The sequence below is a fragment of the Salminus brasiliensis genome, chromosome 18 (assembly GCF_030463535.1).
Source record: "Salminus brasiliensis chromosome 18, fSalBra1.hap2, whole genome shotgun sequence".
In the NCBI taxonomy this organism is placed as follows: domain Eukaryota; kingdom Metazoa; phylum Chordata; class Actinopteri; order Characiformes; family Bryconidae; genus Salminus; species Salminus brasiliensis.
The window spans coordinates 2,220,429-2,236,391 of record NC_132895.1 but is presented as its reverse complement, the minus strand read 5'-3'; the positions used below and the strand labels follow the sequence as shown (position 1 = coordinate 2,236,391).

Here is a 15,963-nt window from a genome sequence, read left to right as displayed (position 1 = left end):
AGCCCGGCCGCTGCCGCCGTTTTTCTTTCTGCGGGTGGAGGACAGGGCTGAGGACAGCATATCATCAGAGAGGTGGATTGACCCGCTGTGTTTGAGGGGGAAGCCATGCGCGACCAACGAGGACCCGGATATGGACCCGATGAGACCCGGATAAGGGTTTTTTTTGTCCTGGTTCTTTTGTATCCCAGACATCAGAGACCGTTGGAAAACTACAAATCATAACACTACACACACACACACACACACACACACACACACACACACACACACACACTTACAGCCTCCCTTCAACTCGCTCTGGTGATTCTCACCTAATGTGATGATGATGATGATGATGATGATGAACTGAAAATGTGAGGTCAGCCACATATCTGGTCCTCCTGCCTGTGGTGAAGCCGATCGGTGATCTCAAGATTATTTATTTTTGCCTATATTATTAATATTATTATTGTTCTACAGTTTATTATTAGTAATATATTGATCTCGATTCCTTCCCCCCCTCAGTTTGATCTGGGAAACACCAGCAAATGTGTTAAAACGTCAAAGACTTCAGAGTTCTTTTTCTTTTTATTCTTATTCTTTTAACGTTCAGCGCTCTTCCCCTTCAGCGACCCCCTCAGAGTCTTCTCAGCTTCAGTGTTTTTCAGTCAGTCCTCCCGGCTCAGACCTCCGATTGATTTATGATGAAGCCTAAAAGCCGATCGCACTCTTCTCCAAGAGCAGATCCGTCGTCCAGGAATTAGAAGGTAACGATGTAATTCTACCTCAAGCACGGAGTCAAAGTGGAGGCAGAGGAACAACCATTAAACCCACACACACACACTCTGTACCCAAACCTAGCGACCCTCTATTAGACAGAACACATGTGCCTTATATAACCTGAAGCTGTGTAGCCCGGGGGCCTGCAGTCCGCGCTGGATCAGAAGCTGAATGTATCTCGTTATGAACAGCGTTTCCAGACCGAACCCACTCAGAGTGTGAGCTGATTGACGGGGCCATTAATAAACGGACAGCAGCTTTGTGTAGTAGCTGTGCGGCTGTTGGGTTTACGTGAACGTGTGTCTGTAGTCCGGCCGTTTCCGCAGGTTCAGTTTTCAGGCTGCTTGAATGCACTTTTTCTGCTTATGCCATTGGAGAGGGTTCTGACGCCGGACTGGAAGCGCTAAAGACCTTCTGTTTGTTTCTCTGACGACTCAAAAAAAAAAAAAAAAAAAAAAAAAAAAAAAAAAAAAAAAAAGCTGCTGATTTTGTAGCAGAAGTAAATGACAGCGCTTTCTTCTACATTCCCTTAAGTGCCACGTGTTCATCAAGTGAAATGCCCAGCAGGTTCTTCCCATATCATATCCCATAGATCTACCTGTCTACTCCCTTACCTGCCCTCATACCCCATAGATCTACCTGTCTACTCCCTTACCTGCCCTCATACCCCATAGATCTACCTGTCTACATCCTTTCCTGCCCTCATACCCCATAGATCTACCTGTCTACTCCCTTACCTGCCCTCATACCCCATAGATCTACCTGTCTACTCCCTTACCTGCCCTCATACCCCGTAAATCTACCTGTCTACAGCCTTACCTGCCCTCATACCCCATAGATCTACCTGTCTACTCCCTTACCTGCCCTCATACCCCGTAAATCTACCTGTCTACATCCTTTCCTGCCCTCATACCCCATAGATCTACCTGTCTACTCCCTTACCTGCCCTCATACCCCATAGATCTACCTGTCTACTCCCTTACCTGCCCTCATACCCCGTAAATCTACCTGTCTACAGCCTTACCTGCCCTCATACCCCATAGATCTACCTGTCTACTCCCTTACCTGCCCTCATACCCCGTAAATCTACCTGTCTACATCCTTACCTGCACTCATACCCCATAAGATTACCTGTCTACTCCCTTACCTGCCCTTATACCCCATAAGATTACCTGTCTACTCCCTTACCTGCCCTCATACCCCATAAGATTACCTGTCTACTCCCTTACCTGCCCTCATACCCCATAAGATTACCTGTCTACTCCCTTACCTGCCCTCATACCCCATAAGATTACCTGTCTACTCCCTTACCTGCCCTCATACCCCGTAAATCTGCCTGTCTACTCCCTTACCTGCCCTTTCTATCCCATAAGATTACCTGTCTAGAGCCTTACCTGCATTCATACCCACCCCATAGATTTACCGGTCTACTTCCTTACCTGTTCTTTCTATCCCATAAGATTACCTTTATACATCCTTACCTGCCCTCATACCCCATAGAACTTCCTGCCTATATACCTGTGTGCCTTTTCACTCCATAAAACCTCATATTACAACCTGTCTACATCCTTACCTGCCCTCATACTCCATAGATCCCCCTGTCTACATCCCCAATAACCCAATTGAACCACCTGCCTATATCCTTACCTGTCTACGTCCTTACTCGCCTTCTTAACCTGTAAAACTACCATGTAGTTGCGTTCCTGCTGAAACAGCCAACCAGTTAGACTGTCCAGTTATTTCCGTCATTTAGTCCACAGTATTTACACTGAGCTTTGAGTGTGTAGAGCACTTTCTGAGTTCATAGCCAGAACCTGTCCGGCATTTCGATGTGTAACAGTCTTGTTACCCAGTGATTTTATAATTATTATGACTGGCTTTCCCAAAAGTACCTCAAGTACCCACATCACACTGGACATCCCTCGAGAGGCCTCTCTCGCTCTCTTCCAGTGAAGATGATCTTTGACGCTGAGGTGCTTTTGGGAAACTGGGCCCTGGAGCTTCGGGGGTGCTAAAGAAAGCACTGCTGTGTAAAGGTGTGGAAGGAGACGGGCTCAGATTGACCTCTTGCCCTCAGATTTTAGTGCCTGTTTACACTGTTCATCGCACGGCTCTTCACTTCAGACCTCGGGGTGAGACGTTCCTTTTTTTTTTCCTCCCAATTTTGTGAATTCACTCGTCACGCTTTGGATCTCCAATGGATGGATGGATGGGTGGAGGGGTGGGTGGATGGGTGGTGGGGGAGGTTTCTCCAGCACGATAGACAGAAGTGGGCCTACATTACAGCTGTAATTCCTCCTGATATCGCTGGACCACGTCGGCCTGTTTGCGACTGTGGGGCGTTGGGCTGCTTCCGAAGGTCTGCTCTCGCGTTTTTTTTTTTAGCGCTTTCGCAAAAGTTTTCTTAAAAGAAATTGACACCGTTCCTTTTTTTATAAAACAGAATACAGTGACTGGCCACATCTGCCCTTTTGCACACGTTTCATTGGCTGACCTTTCCTGACCCTTCTGCTGTTGTTGGGTTTTTCCTTCTTTGTTTTGATTGGTTGATTTCCAGCAATAATACTGAGCTGATTTCCAAGTTCTCGTGGGTTTGAAACACATCTGAAGACTTAATAGAAGAAAGGTCTGCCTCCGGGCTCGTTCACAACGGACCTATCTTGTGCCAAGAGGTATTCCCTTTTACGAAATTCCCCCCCTGGGATTCCTGTACTGGAAAAACGCCATGGACTACTGGAATTTCAATCGGAACCTGAACTGTTGATGGCGTCGCTGAGATATAAGGGCTGCACATGGAATCAGAAAATAATGAAATGTATTTATTTTATCACGATTATCAAAGCTATGAAAGTGCTCTAGATTTATTAATATTCTGATTTATTACGCTTCTCGGTTTGGCTGTTTTGTATGTTGGATACCTTCCAAAGATGGCTGCTTTTACTGGGTTTTTTTCCCTCTGCACACTAAATGAAATGCCGTCGTTTCGTGATCTTTCTGAGAGAAGCTGAAATTGAGCTCTGCATCATGTTTTGGAGCCTCAGTTTGCTTTATGCTTCATTTCGAACCTGGACTTTCTGTTTCATCACGTGTGTGTGAGGTTGTTTGGCGTGCAGTGTGTGTGTAAACACACACACCTTCACTGAAAATGACGGAGAACTGTTCAGAATGATTTTGTAATTGAGCTCTTTTGCCTTGTTGGACATATGTAAATACGGTTAACTGTTCTGTACAGCGATGTATAAAGATTGGCAGTGAATTTCTTTTGGTTTTGTTTTTTGTTTTGTTTTTCTTTAACTCCAAAAAAAAGATTTTTTTTTCCTCTCAAAGGTTTTTTGGGCAAACGTTTGTAGCTTTGGTGAAGAACAGAGGAGGTTCAGTAGTGTATTGGTTTATCCTGACCTCTCTGACCGTCGACCACAGCTCAGATTTGTCTGATGTTTCAGAGGCAATAAAGTTTTGGGGAAAAAATAAGAACTTTTATTCACTTTTCTTTTTGAAATTTTAAATCCAGGAATGAAAACTTGTGAACAGTGAAAAAGGTTCCTCAAAAAAAATTAATAATTTATTATTATTGCCGTTAAATGAACATCCTGGTGCACTGGCAATCATCAAAATACAGGGGTAGCTCAGGGTAGTCTTCTCCAGAAATCTTCTCTTATGACCCCACATCTATTAAACAAATCCCCTGCCCATCATCTGGGATCTGAGTGCTTGGTCCCCGATGATTGCCACTAGCAAGGTCATTTGAAGGCGCTCCACCCTCGGAGAAGCTCCGACTGTAGAACACTGATTTCCACAAACACTGAATAAATGCTGTCTGATTGCTAACAGTGCTCTCGCTGGTTTCTACAGACTGCCGGCGCTGCTGTGGGGCTGGAGCGCCTTCAGATTACATAGCAAATGGCAATAAACGGGGACCAAGCACTCCGCACCAGCATGGAGCCCAGGTGATGAGCGGTGTTTTGAGCATTTGTAACAGCTGTGGGTCTCAAAAGGACATTATTAGACCTGGATAAATAATCCCACAGACGTTACCCCAGTGGACCAGATGTTTCCAGTGGACCAGAATGTTCATGTTGCTGGTCCGGAACCCTGCCCTGGAGGGCAGTTACAGGGAGGCAAACCCCGAAGACCATTGGGCTGGAGTTTGGGGCGGCTTTGAGGGAGTTGAGGTGAGCTTGGAGAAGAAGGAAGGGCTGAGGAGGAAGAGCTCAGGACTCATAACTCCACTCAACTCTAAACCCTGCCTGAAGACTGCCTGAAGTAAAACCCTGAGGTTCTCCTACAAATGTGAAAATTAACAGCGTTTGTTTTTCTTTTAATGGAACCACTTTGAGGGTAAGTGAGGGTTGTGTTGCCTGAAGAACCGTTGTAAACTTTAAAGAAGGGTTTTAGGTTCTAAGAGCTCTGTAGGGAACCATAAGAGGTTATTCTATGGCATCACTCAAAGAGCTAAGGGGTGATCTTGTTAGACCACTGGACCAGCCCCTCTTTACCTGAAGTCAATGGTCCAAATCCAGTCCGTACCTAGAGCTCCTCAAGCTTCTGCCCTGGAGCCCAGGTGGTGGGACGAGTATCACCAGTATCATCAACTGCTGTTGAGTGTCATTAAAAAAAATTATAATAATAATAAATTTAAATAAACACTACTTTTACACTCTGCATCTGTCAAGGTATCACTGTCTCACAAAATCCTTGTATCTCCATTCTCACTGTTTTTCACTTTCCCCCTCAATGAGAATCAGAACCTGCAGTTGTTCTTTATACTGTATCAGAATGTCATGATTATGAATGGACCAATAGAAATTCTCCAAAATGACCCGCAATAAGATCTTGTACATTGACTGACTTAAATTGGACATCTCTGATAAAGCTGCTGTTCTGGAGATATGAGGTTTTTGTGAGGTTGAGGTTCTTCCTTTCCTTCCTGAATCTCTACAGATACTCGTAATCTCCTGAGTGTGGAATGGGACACGGGCAGGGAGACAGAAGTCCTGGTCTTCTATTAGTGGTTTAATTGAGCAGGTATGTCAATACTATGTGCCTTTCAGGATAAAAATGTATGTACAAGAAATATTTAATACATTAGCTGTATTATTAACCGGAGGTGTTTTATAGCTGTAGTATTAATTACAATTAACTTATAAACACTGAAATTAGACGCCCAAGAAAAGGAGAAATAAAAAAAAAGCTTAGAAAAGGTTACAGGTTATGATTTCTGCCTAAAATTTCACACTGGTGCCTCTTTTGGTTGGTTGGCCTCCTCCGTCTGTACAAGCTGAAATGACCTCGGGTCTGTTCATGTGTCGGACTCTCCCGCAAAGTTGGGGTTGTTGAAAGCAGGCTGGAAAAAACAGAAGAGAGACGGAGTTTCAGTCGTTTTATATTAATACAGTAACTTCAGTGTGTGTGTGTGTGTATATGTATGTATATGTACACACACAGATCAGCCATAACATTAAAACCACCGCTGGCTCCTGCCGAGACAGTCCTTGAAGGTGATGAAGCAGGAAAAATGGACAAGCATTGGAATCTGAGACACACTGACAAGAACCAAACTGTGATGTTGTAGATAAGTGGGTCAGAACATCTCCAGAACATCAGGCCGGTCTTATGGGGTCATGAAGGCCCCGCCCACCTCACAATTTACAGGACATAAAGGATCTGCTAATGTCAGTCTTGGTGCCAGAGACCACAGCAGGAGTTTTGGTAGCACAAGGGGGTGGTACTAATGTTATGGCTGTTTGGAGTATTGGAGTGAGATCCCACAGTAGGAGATTTGGTAGCACAAGGGGGTGGTACTAATGTTATGGCTGTTTGGAGTATTGGAGTGAGATCCCACAGTAGGAGATCTGGTAGCACAAGGGGGTGGTACTAATGTTATGGCTGTTTGGAGTATTGGAGTGAGATCCCTCAGCAGGACCTTCAGAGGTCTTGTGGGGTCCATGTTTGTTTTTTGTTGGCAGGACGAAGGGAACCTTCGCAATATTAGGCAGGTGGGTTTAATGTTATGGCTGATTGGGGGAGGTATGTGTGTATGTATAATGGTAGAAAGACCGGGTTCTGCTCAGAGGTCTGTGAGCTAACTGATGTTTAGAGAGTTTGAGCTGTGTTATCATAATTCCCATTATTGTTATTGTAGTCTATTAGTGTGTATTGTTTTAGGTAGATCCCCATTAGTTGCTATTGCAATAACAGCTATTCTTCCTGGGGTCCGACAAACATAAAAAAAATAAAAATAATCAATCAATAAATGTAACAATTAAAAAAACCCACAAAACAAGACACATATATACATATACCTACATACATATATAAGAATACAGTCGTATAAAGAATATAAATAGTAGTAAGGTTTAATAATATTTCATTTCCATCTCCTTATACCTTTATTATATTAATATTATTATATTTATTTATTATTCTTATATATTTTTATTAATTTTTTTAAACTTATGGTCTGACTCACTACTTCCACATGCTTGGAGTCTTTCCCAGGGAGGCCGACAGCGCTCAGTTTTACTCCCTTCACACGGAAGACGTAGTAGATCAGCCCCAGAATCACAGCGGCGAACAGTATCGCCCCGATCACCGCGCCCGCGACCACTCCTGAATGTTCTGAGAAACAGAAAGAGAGGAAAGTGCTCAGGTCATCTTAATTCAAGTCCAGGAGACCCAGTGCTCTGCATATTTCTCTGTTTTATTTACTTTGATTTCATTTAATAATAATAATTATTATTATTATTATTATTATTATTATTATTATTATTATTAACAGAATAATTTTAGAACAGAAGATTAAGTCTGTTTGGTTTTGGCCAGAAACTAATTCCCATAATGTTATAATTAATAAATAAATAAATAAAAATAATATGGATTTGTCACACATAAACACGTGTAAACATGAATGGCAGTGCATAGTGTAGACCTTTAACAGGACTGAGAACCATTTACATTCACTATCTGGACAAAAGTATTGGGACACCTCATTTAGTGTTTGTTCTGAAATCAAGAGTTGATCCTGCTTTTGTGGAGTAACTGTCTCTACTGTCCAGAGAAGAAGGCTTTCTACTAGATTCTGGAGGGGCACTGCTGTGGGGATTTGATTGAATTCAGCATCAGGAGCGTTAGTGAGGTCAGAATGTTGGACGGTGACCAACCCAACTCATCCCAAAATTACTGGATGGAGCACCACCACTCCACTGCACCACAGCTCCTTTAGCCCACGCCTGGTTTATGGGCTCCAGAGAGTCCTATTCTGTTGGCAGTGCGTCTCTACAGAGACTAGACAAGCTGTGTGCATCATTGTCAGCAATGGGTGCAACTTAAAGTAGCTGAATGCATTCATTAGAATGAGTGTCCACAAATATTTGGACATATAGTGTATACAAACCCTGTCCTGATGTCGTATGGACCGTTAGTTCACAGCGTGTTTAATTTAACCAAAAGTAAATGGACAGAAAAGACTTACCAATGGCTGGATCCGAAGTCGGCCGAGTGCCATCACCGGAGTAGTCTGAAAGGAGAGGAAACACATGATGCATCACTGCCTCCAATACAGAACAGCTGCTGCTGTATTTGTACCAACACACAAAATACAGTGAAGAAATCAGGACACCATGAAAACCTCAGTCTTTAACATACTGAAACATCTGGAGGTCAGATGTTCATGTGATCAGCACTGAGAGATGGAGCTGATCTAACTAAACTCACACACCTGAAGAAACGTCTTTAATCATCCTTATAAAATAGAATTAATAGAATTTTAATGTATCACTCCTTCAAATGTGTAGAATTAGAAGCAGCTGCAGATGATCAGAACATGGTTGGAGAGGATGATTCTGGAGGAGTCTGGAGTCTGATTTAAACCTCAGACGTTTAGTCTGGTGTGATCTTGATTGATGGTTGAAGTGAGCAGTGAAGAAGATCACCATCATGGTCAGATCAAAGATCAGAGAGCTCTCTGAGGCCTTCAGAAAGAAGGGTGGGGATGCAGAGGAGTCTGGTCTCTCTCAGATGGTAGAAGCTTTGCTTTATCATCAGCTGTGGTGAGAGAAACTGGCTTCCATGATGAGATGGAGGCTTCTTCACTCATCTTGAGGTTCTGGTGTTGGGCTGAACTTGCTAGAACGTCCTGACCTGGCCATGTTCATGCTGATTTCTAACTGTTCTGAGATCTGTTTAAACCCCTTCCCAGACTTCTCTGCATCTCCACCTCAACCTTCTTTCTGAAGGCCTCAGAGAGCTCTCTGGATCTGACCATGGTGGGGATCTTCTTCACCCCTCACTTCAACCATCAATCAAGATCAGACCAGACTAAACGTCTGAGGTTTAAATCAGACTCCAGACTCCTCCAGAATCATCCTCTCCAACCATGTTCTGATCATCTGCAGCTGATCTTCTAATTCCATACATTCTACATAACTGTGCACCAGGACTACACTACATTCACTTTCTCTGCAATGTGACATCATATTCCCTATGGAAAGGCTCTGCACCTGCACCCTTGAAGGTACCCGTGTTAGAGTTGAAATCCCTGAGGGTGCATGAGGTGAATCTTACGCTGGTGGACTCTGCAGGCGAAGCCCCTCTTCTGGAAGCAGTTGTTATCGTTCCACGTCCCGTCCGGATACATCTCCACACAGTCCTCCATCCCCACATCGTGGTACGCCTCGTTCGGCTCACCCGGAGCCCAGTTTGTGAAAGCCAGTGCAGTCAGGTCAGTCCAGCCCCATCCAACTGAAATTCAGTTTAAAAAAACAGATAAATGTCCAAAAGTATCCAGACACCCATTGCTGCCATTATTCAGTAACTACAGGGACGTCTGCACAAACTGATGGGGCTATTCCTTGGTAACAGAAGTCAGTGGCCATATAAGCCACTAGGCTACAGCGGTCAGCAATACGCCATCAGAGAGAAGCCCAGCTGCTTTGCCTGAACTGTCTGTGCACACTTACATGAGCCGTCCCTGGTGAGCCCGAGCCACACGTTGTGGTATTTGGTGTAGTTGATGTTTCTGATGAACTCCACCTCAGCTCTGCTGTGTACTGAGGCCAGGTCACCTCCATTGATCAGCAGGCAGTAGTGTCGCGCCTCAGGCCAGGAGAAGCCCTGCTTTCCATTATACACAAAGTAGCAGTAACGCCCGTAATGCCAAAAGCCGGGCAAGCATTCTCCATCTCCCGGAGCGGGGGTCGGGGGAGGCTCCTCTGGAGCAAGACAGAGAAGAGGGCAGGTGAAAAACAGCCTTCTGCAAAGCCATATTTATACAAATACTGCAGAACAACTTACCGAATGTGATCTTGCAGAGGTACGGTTTGGTGACGTCGCAGGCTGTGTCGTTCCAGGTACCCTGAATGAAGTGGGATCGACCGTGCATGCTTACACAGCCCTCACCCTTATGAATGGTGGGCTCCCCTGGACCCCAGTGTGTATAAAAGACTGGCCAGTTGTTGGTCCACCGGTAGGTGTTGGTTTCCTTCGGCAAGACAGAGAAACAGCAAACGTCTCATTTTCAGATAACACCATCATGTGTGTGGAACAAAGGCTTTTAGTGGTGTAACTATGACGATTACTGAGGAACAAAGGCTTTTAATGGTGTATCTATGGTAATTACTGATGTAATGAAGGCTTTTAGTGGTGTAACTGTGACGATTACTAAAGGAAAAAGGCTTTTAGTGGTGTAACTGACGATTACTAAAAGAACAAAGGCTTTTAGTGGTGTAACTGTGACAATTGCTGAGAAACAAAGGCTTTTAGTGGTGTAACTATGACGATAACTAAAGGAAAAAGGCTTTTAGTGGTGCAACTAAGGCAATTACCGATGTAATGAAGGCTTTTAGTGGTGTTACTAAGACGAGTACTAAAGGAAAAAGGCTTTTAGTGGTGTAACTATGATTTACTAAAAGAACAAAGGCTTTTAGTGGTGTAACTATGGCAATAACTGATGTAACAAATGCTTTCAGTGGTGTAACTGTGACGATTACTAAAGGAAAAAGGCTTTTAGTGGTGTAACTGACGATTACTAAAAGAACAAAGGCTTTTAGTGGTGTAACTGTGACAATTGCTGAGAAACAAAGGCTTTTAGTGGTGTAACTATGACGATAACTAAAGGAAAAAGGCTTTTAGTGGTGCAACTAAGGCAATTACCGATGTAATGAAGGCTTTTAGTGGTGTTACTATGATGATTACTAAAGGAAAAAGGCTTTTAGTGGTGTAACTATGATTTACTAAAAGAACAAAGGCTTTTAGTGGTGTAACTATGGCAATAACTGATGTAACAAATGCTTTCAGTGGTGTAACTATGACGATTACTAAAGGAACAAAGGCTTTTAGTGGTGTAACTATGGCAATTACTGATGTAATGAAGGCTTTTAATAGTGTAACTATGATGATTACTAAAAGAACAAAGGCTTTTAGTGGTGTAACTATGACAATTGCTGAGAAACAAAGGCTTTTAGTGGTGTAACTATGACGATTACTAAAAGAACAAAGGCTTTTAGTGGTGTAACTATGACAATTGCTGAGAAACAAAGGCTTTTAGTGGTGTAACTATGGTAATTACTGATGTAATGAAGGCTTTTAATAGTGTAACTATGACAATTACTAAAGGAACAAAGGCTTTTAGTGGTGTAACTATGACGATTACTAAAAGAACAAAGGCTTTTAGTGGTGTAACTATGGCAATTACTGATGTAATGAAGGCTTTTAATAGTGTAACTATGACGATTACTAAAGGAACAAAGGCTTTTAGTGGTGTAACTATGGCAATTACTGATGTAATGAAGGCTTTTAATAGTGTAACTATGACGATTACTAAAGGAACAAAGGCTTTTAGTGGTGTAACTATGACAATTGCTGAGAAACCAAGGCTTTTAGTGGTGTAACTATGATTTACTAAAAGAACAAAGGCTTTTAGTGGTGTAACTATGGCAATAACTGATGTAACAAATGCTTTCAGTGGTGTAACTGTGACGATTACTAAAGGAAAAAGGCTTTTAGTGGTGTAACTGACGATTACTAAAAGAACAAAGGCTTTTAGTGGTGTAACTGTGACAATTGCTGAGAAACAAAGGCTTTTAGTGGTGTAACTATGACGATAACTAAAGGAAAAAGGCTTTTAGTGGTGCAACTAAGGCAATTACCGATGTAATGAAGGCTTTTAGTGGTGTTACTATGATGATTACTAAAGGAAAAAGGCTTTTAGTGGTGTAACTATGATTTACTAAAAGAACAAAGGCTTTTAGTGGTGTAACTATGGCAATAACTGATGTAACAAATGCTTTCAGTGGTGTAACTATGACGATTACTAAAGGAACAAAGGCTTTTAGTGGTGTAACTATGGCAATTACTGATGTAATGAAGGCTTTTAATAGTGTAACTATGATGATTACTAAAAGAACAAAGGCTTTTAGTGGTGTAACTATGACAATTGCTGAGAAACAAAGGCTTTTAGTGGTGTAACTATGGTAATTACTGATGTAATGAAGGCTTTTAATAGTGTAACTATGACAATTACTAAAGGAACAAAGGCTTTTAGTGGTGTAACTATGACGATTACTAAAAGAACAAAGGCTTTTAGTGGTGTAACTATGGCAATTACTGATGTAATGAAGGCTTTTAATAGTGTAACTATGACGATTACTAAAGGAACAAAGGCTTTTAGTGGTGTAACTATGGCAATTACTGATGTAATGAAGGCTTTTAATAGTGTAACTATGACGATTACTAAAGGAACAAAGGCTTTTAGTGGTGTAACTATGACAATTGCTGAGAAACCAAGGCTTTTAGTGGTGTAACTAAGGCAATCATTGGCGGCATGATCATACATCGCGCCGAAGGCCGATCCAGGCGTCGGTGTTTCCCTGCTGTATGGCTCCAGAGATGAAGGCCTGGTCGTAGCTCATATCCACACTGGCCAGGTGCCCTCCTTCCTTCACACACGCCGCCTCTGCATCCTCCCACGTCTTTGGTATAGACACCAGCTTGTAGCAGTTCTTGTACCAAGAGACATAGTCTGAGGGGCAGGGGCTCTTCGTGGCAGGGGGAACTGGAAGACTGCTATCTGAGGGAGCGCAAAAGGAGCATGGTCAAAATAATAGACTGTGTATAAGCATAAGGGTCCAGAAACACTGTAGTCATTTTTCTCTAAGGTGCCTGAGTCTCAAAACATGAGCCAAAGGTCACTGTGTGCAATGCCAGGTGTGAACTAGAGGGGCAAACCCCCTCAGCATTGGACTTTGGAGTAGTAGACCTTTCTTGATCATCCAGTAGCCTTGGGATGAGTTAGAGTGCCAGAACTAACCATCCAACATCAGTACCTGACCTCACTAAAGCCCTTCCCTCACTTTAGTATAAAGCATTCCCAGGAGGGTGTTACTGCATTCAAGGCAGACATACTACAGACTAACACCAGTAATGTCAGAAGAAACAAGCAAGTGTCTACAAACTTTTGGACAGTATAGTGTGGGTAAGTGTACGTTGTGCTAAACTCTTCCTAAACTCTGCCTTTCTGTCTGTCTGTCTTTCCTTCTGTCTGTATGTCTCTCTGACTACCTATCTTTCCGTATTCTGTCCACGTATCTGTCTTTCTGTCTGTCTACTTATCTATTTGCATGTCTGTCTGTCTGTCTTTCCTTCTGTCTGTTTTTTCTTCTGTCTGTATGTCTCTCTGACTTCCCATCTATCAGTATTCTGTCCATGTATCTGTCTGGCTTTTCTTCTGTCTACTTATATATGTCTGGATGTCTGTCTGTCCTTCTATCTGTCTGTCTCTCTGATCAGATATCTATCTGTCTGACTACATATCTATATCTGTCTGTCAGTATGTCTGCCTTCTGGTCTCTCTATCTGTCTGTATTTCTATGTGCCTGGCCTGTCGGTCTGTCTACTTTTCTATGTCTGGATGTCTGTCTGTCCTTTCTTCTGTCTGTATGTCTCTCTGACTACTTATCTATCCGTATTCTGTCCACGTATCTGTCTTTCTGTCTGTCTACTTATCTATTTGCATGTCTGTCTGTGTTTCTTTTTGTCTGTCTGTCCACTTTTCTATGTCTGGATGTCTGTCTGTCTTTTCTTCTGTCTGGATGTCTCTCTGACTACATATCTATTTGTCTATCTGTCTGTCAGTATGTCTGTCTGTATTTTTATGTGCCTGGCCTGTCTGTCTGTCTGTCTGTCTGTCTACTTTTCTATGTCTGGACGTCTGTCTGTCTTTCCTTTCTGTCTGTCTGTCTGTCTTTTCTTTCCTGTTTGTCTGTCAGTCTTTCCTGTTTGTCTGTCTGTCTTTCCCGTCTGTCTGTCTGTCTTTCCTGTCTGTCTGTCTGTCTGTCTGTATGTCTGTCTGTCCTTCTATCTGTCTGTATGTCTCTCTGACCACATATCTATCTGTCTGACTACATATCTATTTGTCTATCTGTATGTCTACCTTTCGGTCTCTCTATCTGTCTTTTTTTATGTGCCTGTCTGTCTACTTTTCTATGTCTGTCTGTGTTTCCTTCTGTCTGTATGTCTCTCTGACTACTTATCTATCCGTAATCTGTCCACGTATCTGTCTTTCTGTCTGTTTACTTATCTATTTGCATGTCTGTCTGTCTTTCCTTCTGTCTGTCTACTTATTTATGTTTGGATGTCTGTCTGTCCTTCTATCTGTCTGTATGCCTCTCTGACCACATATCTATCTGTCTGACTACATAACTATTTGTCTATCTGTCTGTCTGTCTGTCTGTTTGTTTTTTTGCCTGGCTATCTCTGTCTATCTGTATCTATGAATGCTTGTCGGTCTGTCGGTCTCAGATTAGAGGAGGGTGTTACTGCATTCAAGGCGGACATACTCCAGGCTAACACCAGTAATGTCAGAAGAAACAAGCAAGTGTCTGCAAAGTTTTGGACAGTATAGCGTGGGTAAGTGTATAGAAATGACTGAGGGGCTTTTCTAGAAACAATGGCAGGTGTTCGTAAGCTCCTGTAAAATCATGGCGAATCTCACCTTTCTTCCTGTAGCACACCCAGCCTCTCTCCTCATTACAGTTCTCGTCATTCCAGCGTCCCGTCAACAGGTGGTTATGGTTAATGCTCACACAGTGCTCCTAGAAAGGGGTCAAAGGTGAGGGTACATATCGTTTGTGAGCTTTGTTTCAGAATCAATGCAGAAAGGCTGCACTCATCGACAGATTACAGCCCTTTGGATTGGCCTGATTGTCACATGGGTTGTAAAATGTAAAATGGCTGTACCCTGCCGTCGTTGTTGTTGGGCTCCTTCTCCGCCCAGTTGGTGAACAGGACAGGGCTCACTCCATCACTCCAAGCAAATTTGTCCTCATGAAGCACGTCTGAAAGTCCGATCCAGACGGGGTGGATCATGTCTCTCAGGTAACTGGACACGAAGTCTGGGGAGTAAAAACAGATATTAATGTTCTACATATTTCTGGTTTGCAGCTAATGCGAGTAAAAGCCCAGACAAGATGTACTTAATGCCTCTACACTGCAAGTCTCTCTAAACAGGCTCCCCAAAGCACCTTGGACATGACCTGGTCTCTATGGTGGAGAGACGGCTCATTGTGAAGGTAGGAATGAATCTGTACACTACTGCTCACAATCTGTCTGTCTGTCTACTTTATCTGTCTGTCTTTCTGTCTGTCTGTCTTTCCTTCTGTCTGTATGTCTCTCTGACTACTTATCTATTTATATTCTGTCCACGTATCTGTCTTTCTGTCTGTTTACTTATCTATTTGCATGTCTGTCTTTCTTTTTTCCTGTCTGTCTTTCCTTCTGTCTGTCTACTTATTTATGTCTGGATGTCTCTCTGATCAGATATCTATCTGTCTGACTACATATCTATATCTGTCTGTCAGTATGTCTGTCTTTCGGTCTCTCTATCTGTCTGTATTTTTATGTGCCTGTCTGTCTGTCTGTCTACTTTTCTATGTCTGTCTGTCTGTCTGTCTGTCTGTCTTTCCTTCTGTCTGTATGTCTCTCTGACTACTTATCTATCCGTATTCTGTCCACGTATCTGTCTTTCTGTCTGTCTACTTATCTATTTGCATGTCTGTCTGTCTACTTTTCTATGTCTGGATGTCTGTCTGTCTTTTCTTCTGTCTGGATGTCTCTCTGACTACATATCTATTTGTCTATCTGTCTGTCAGTATGTCAGCCTTTCGGTCTGTATTTTTATGTGCCTGGCCTGTCTGTCTGTCTTTCCTTTCT

The 15,963-nt window shown here is 42.8% G+C and overlaps 2 protein-coding genes across 3 annotated transcripts in view; one reads left to right on the top strand and one right to left on the bottom strand.

The window, feature by feature from the left end:
* aff1 (AF4/FMR2 family, member 1) overlaps positions 1 to 1,393 on the top strand; it is a 70,228-nt gene extending 68,835 nt beyond the window's left edge. For both annotated transcript variants that reach the window (XM_072661997.1, XM_072661996.1), the window contains exon 19: positions 1 to 1,393. This exon is cut by the window's left edge and continues 300 nt beyond it. The gene's annotated coding sequence lies outside the window, so the exon portion shown is untranslated.
* Positions 1,394 to 6,058: 4,665 nt separating this feature from the next.
* The window catches only part of LOC140539713 (uncharacterized), a 40,176-nt gene continuing 30,271 nt past the window's right edge, over positions 6,059 to 15,963 (bottom strand). Inside the window, 9 exon segments of the mRNA XM_072662473.1 lie at positions 6,059 to 6,103; positions 7,229 to 7,377; positions 8,231 to 8,275; positions 9,322 to 9,498; positions 9,717 to 9,968; positions 10,051 to 10,237; positions 12,588 to 12,823; positions 14,747 to 14,846; positions 14,992 to 15,146. Coding sequence (XP_072518574.1) covers positions 6,059 to 6,103; positions 7,229 to 7,377; positions 8,231 to 8,275; positions 9,322 to 9,498; positions 9,717 to 9,968; positions 10,051 to 10,237; positions 12,588 to 12,823; positions 14,747 to 14,846; positions 14,992 to 15,146 — 1,346 coding nt within the window.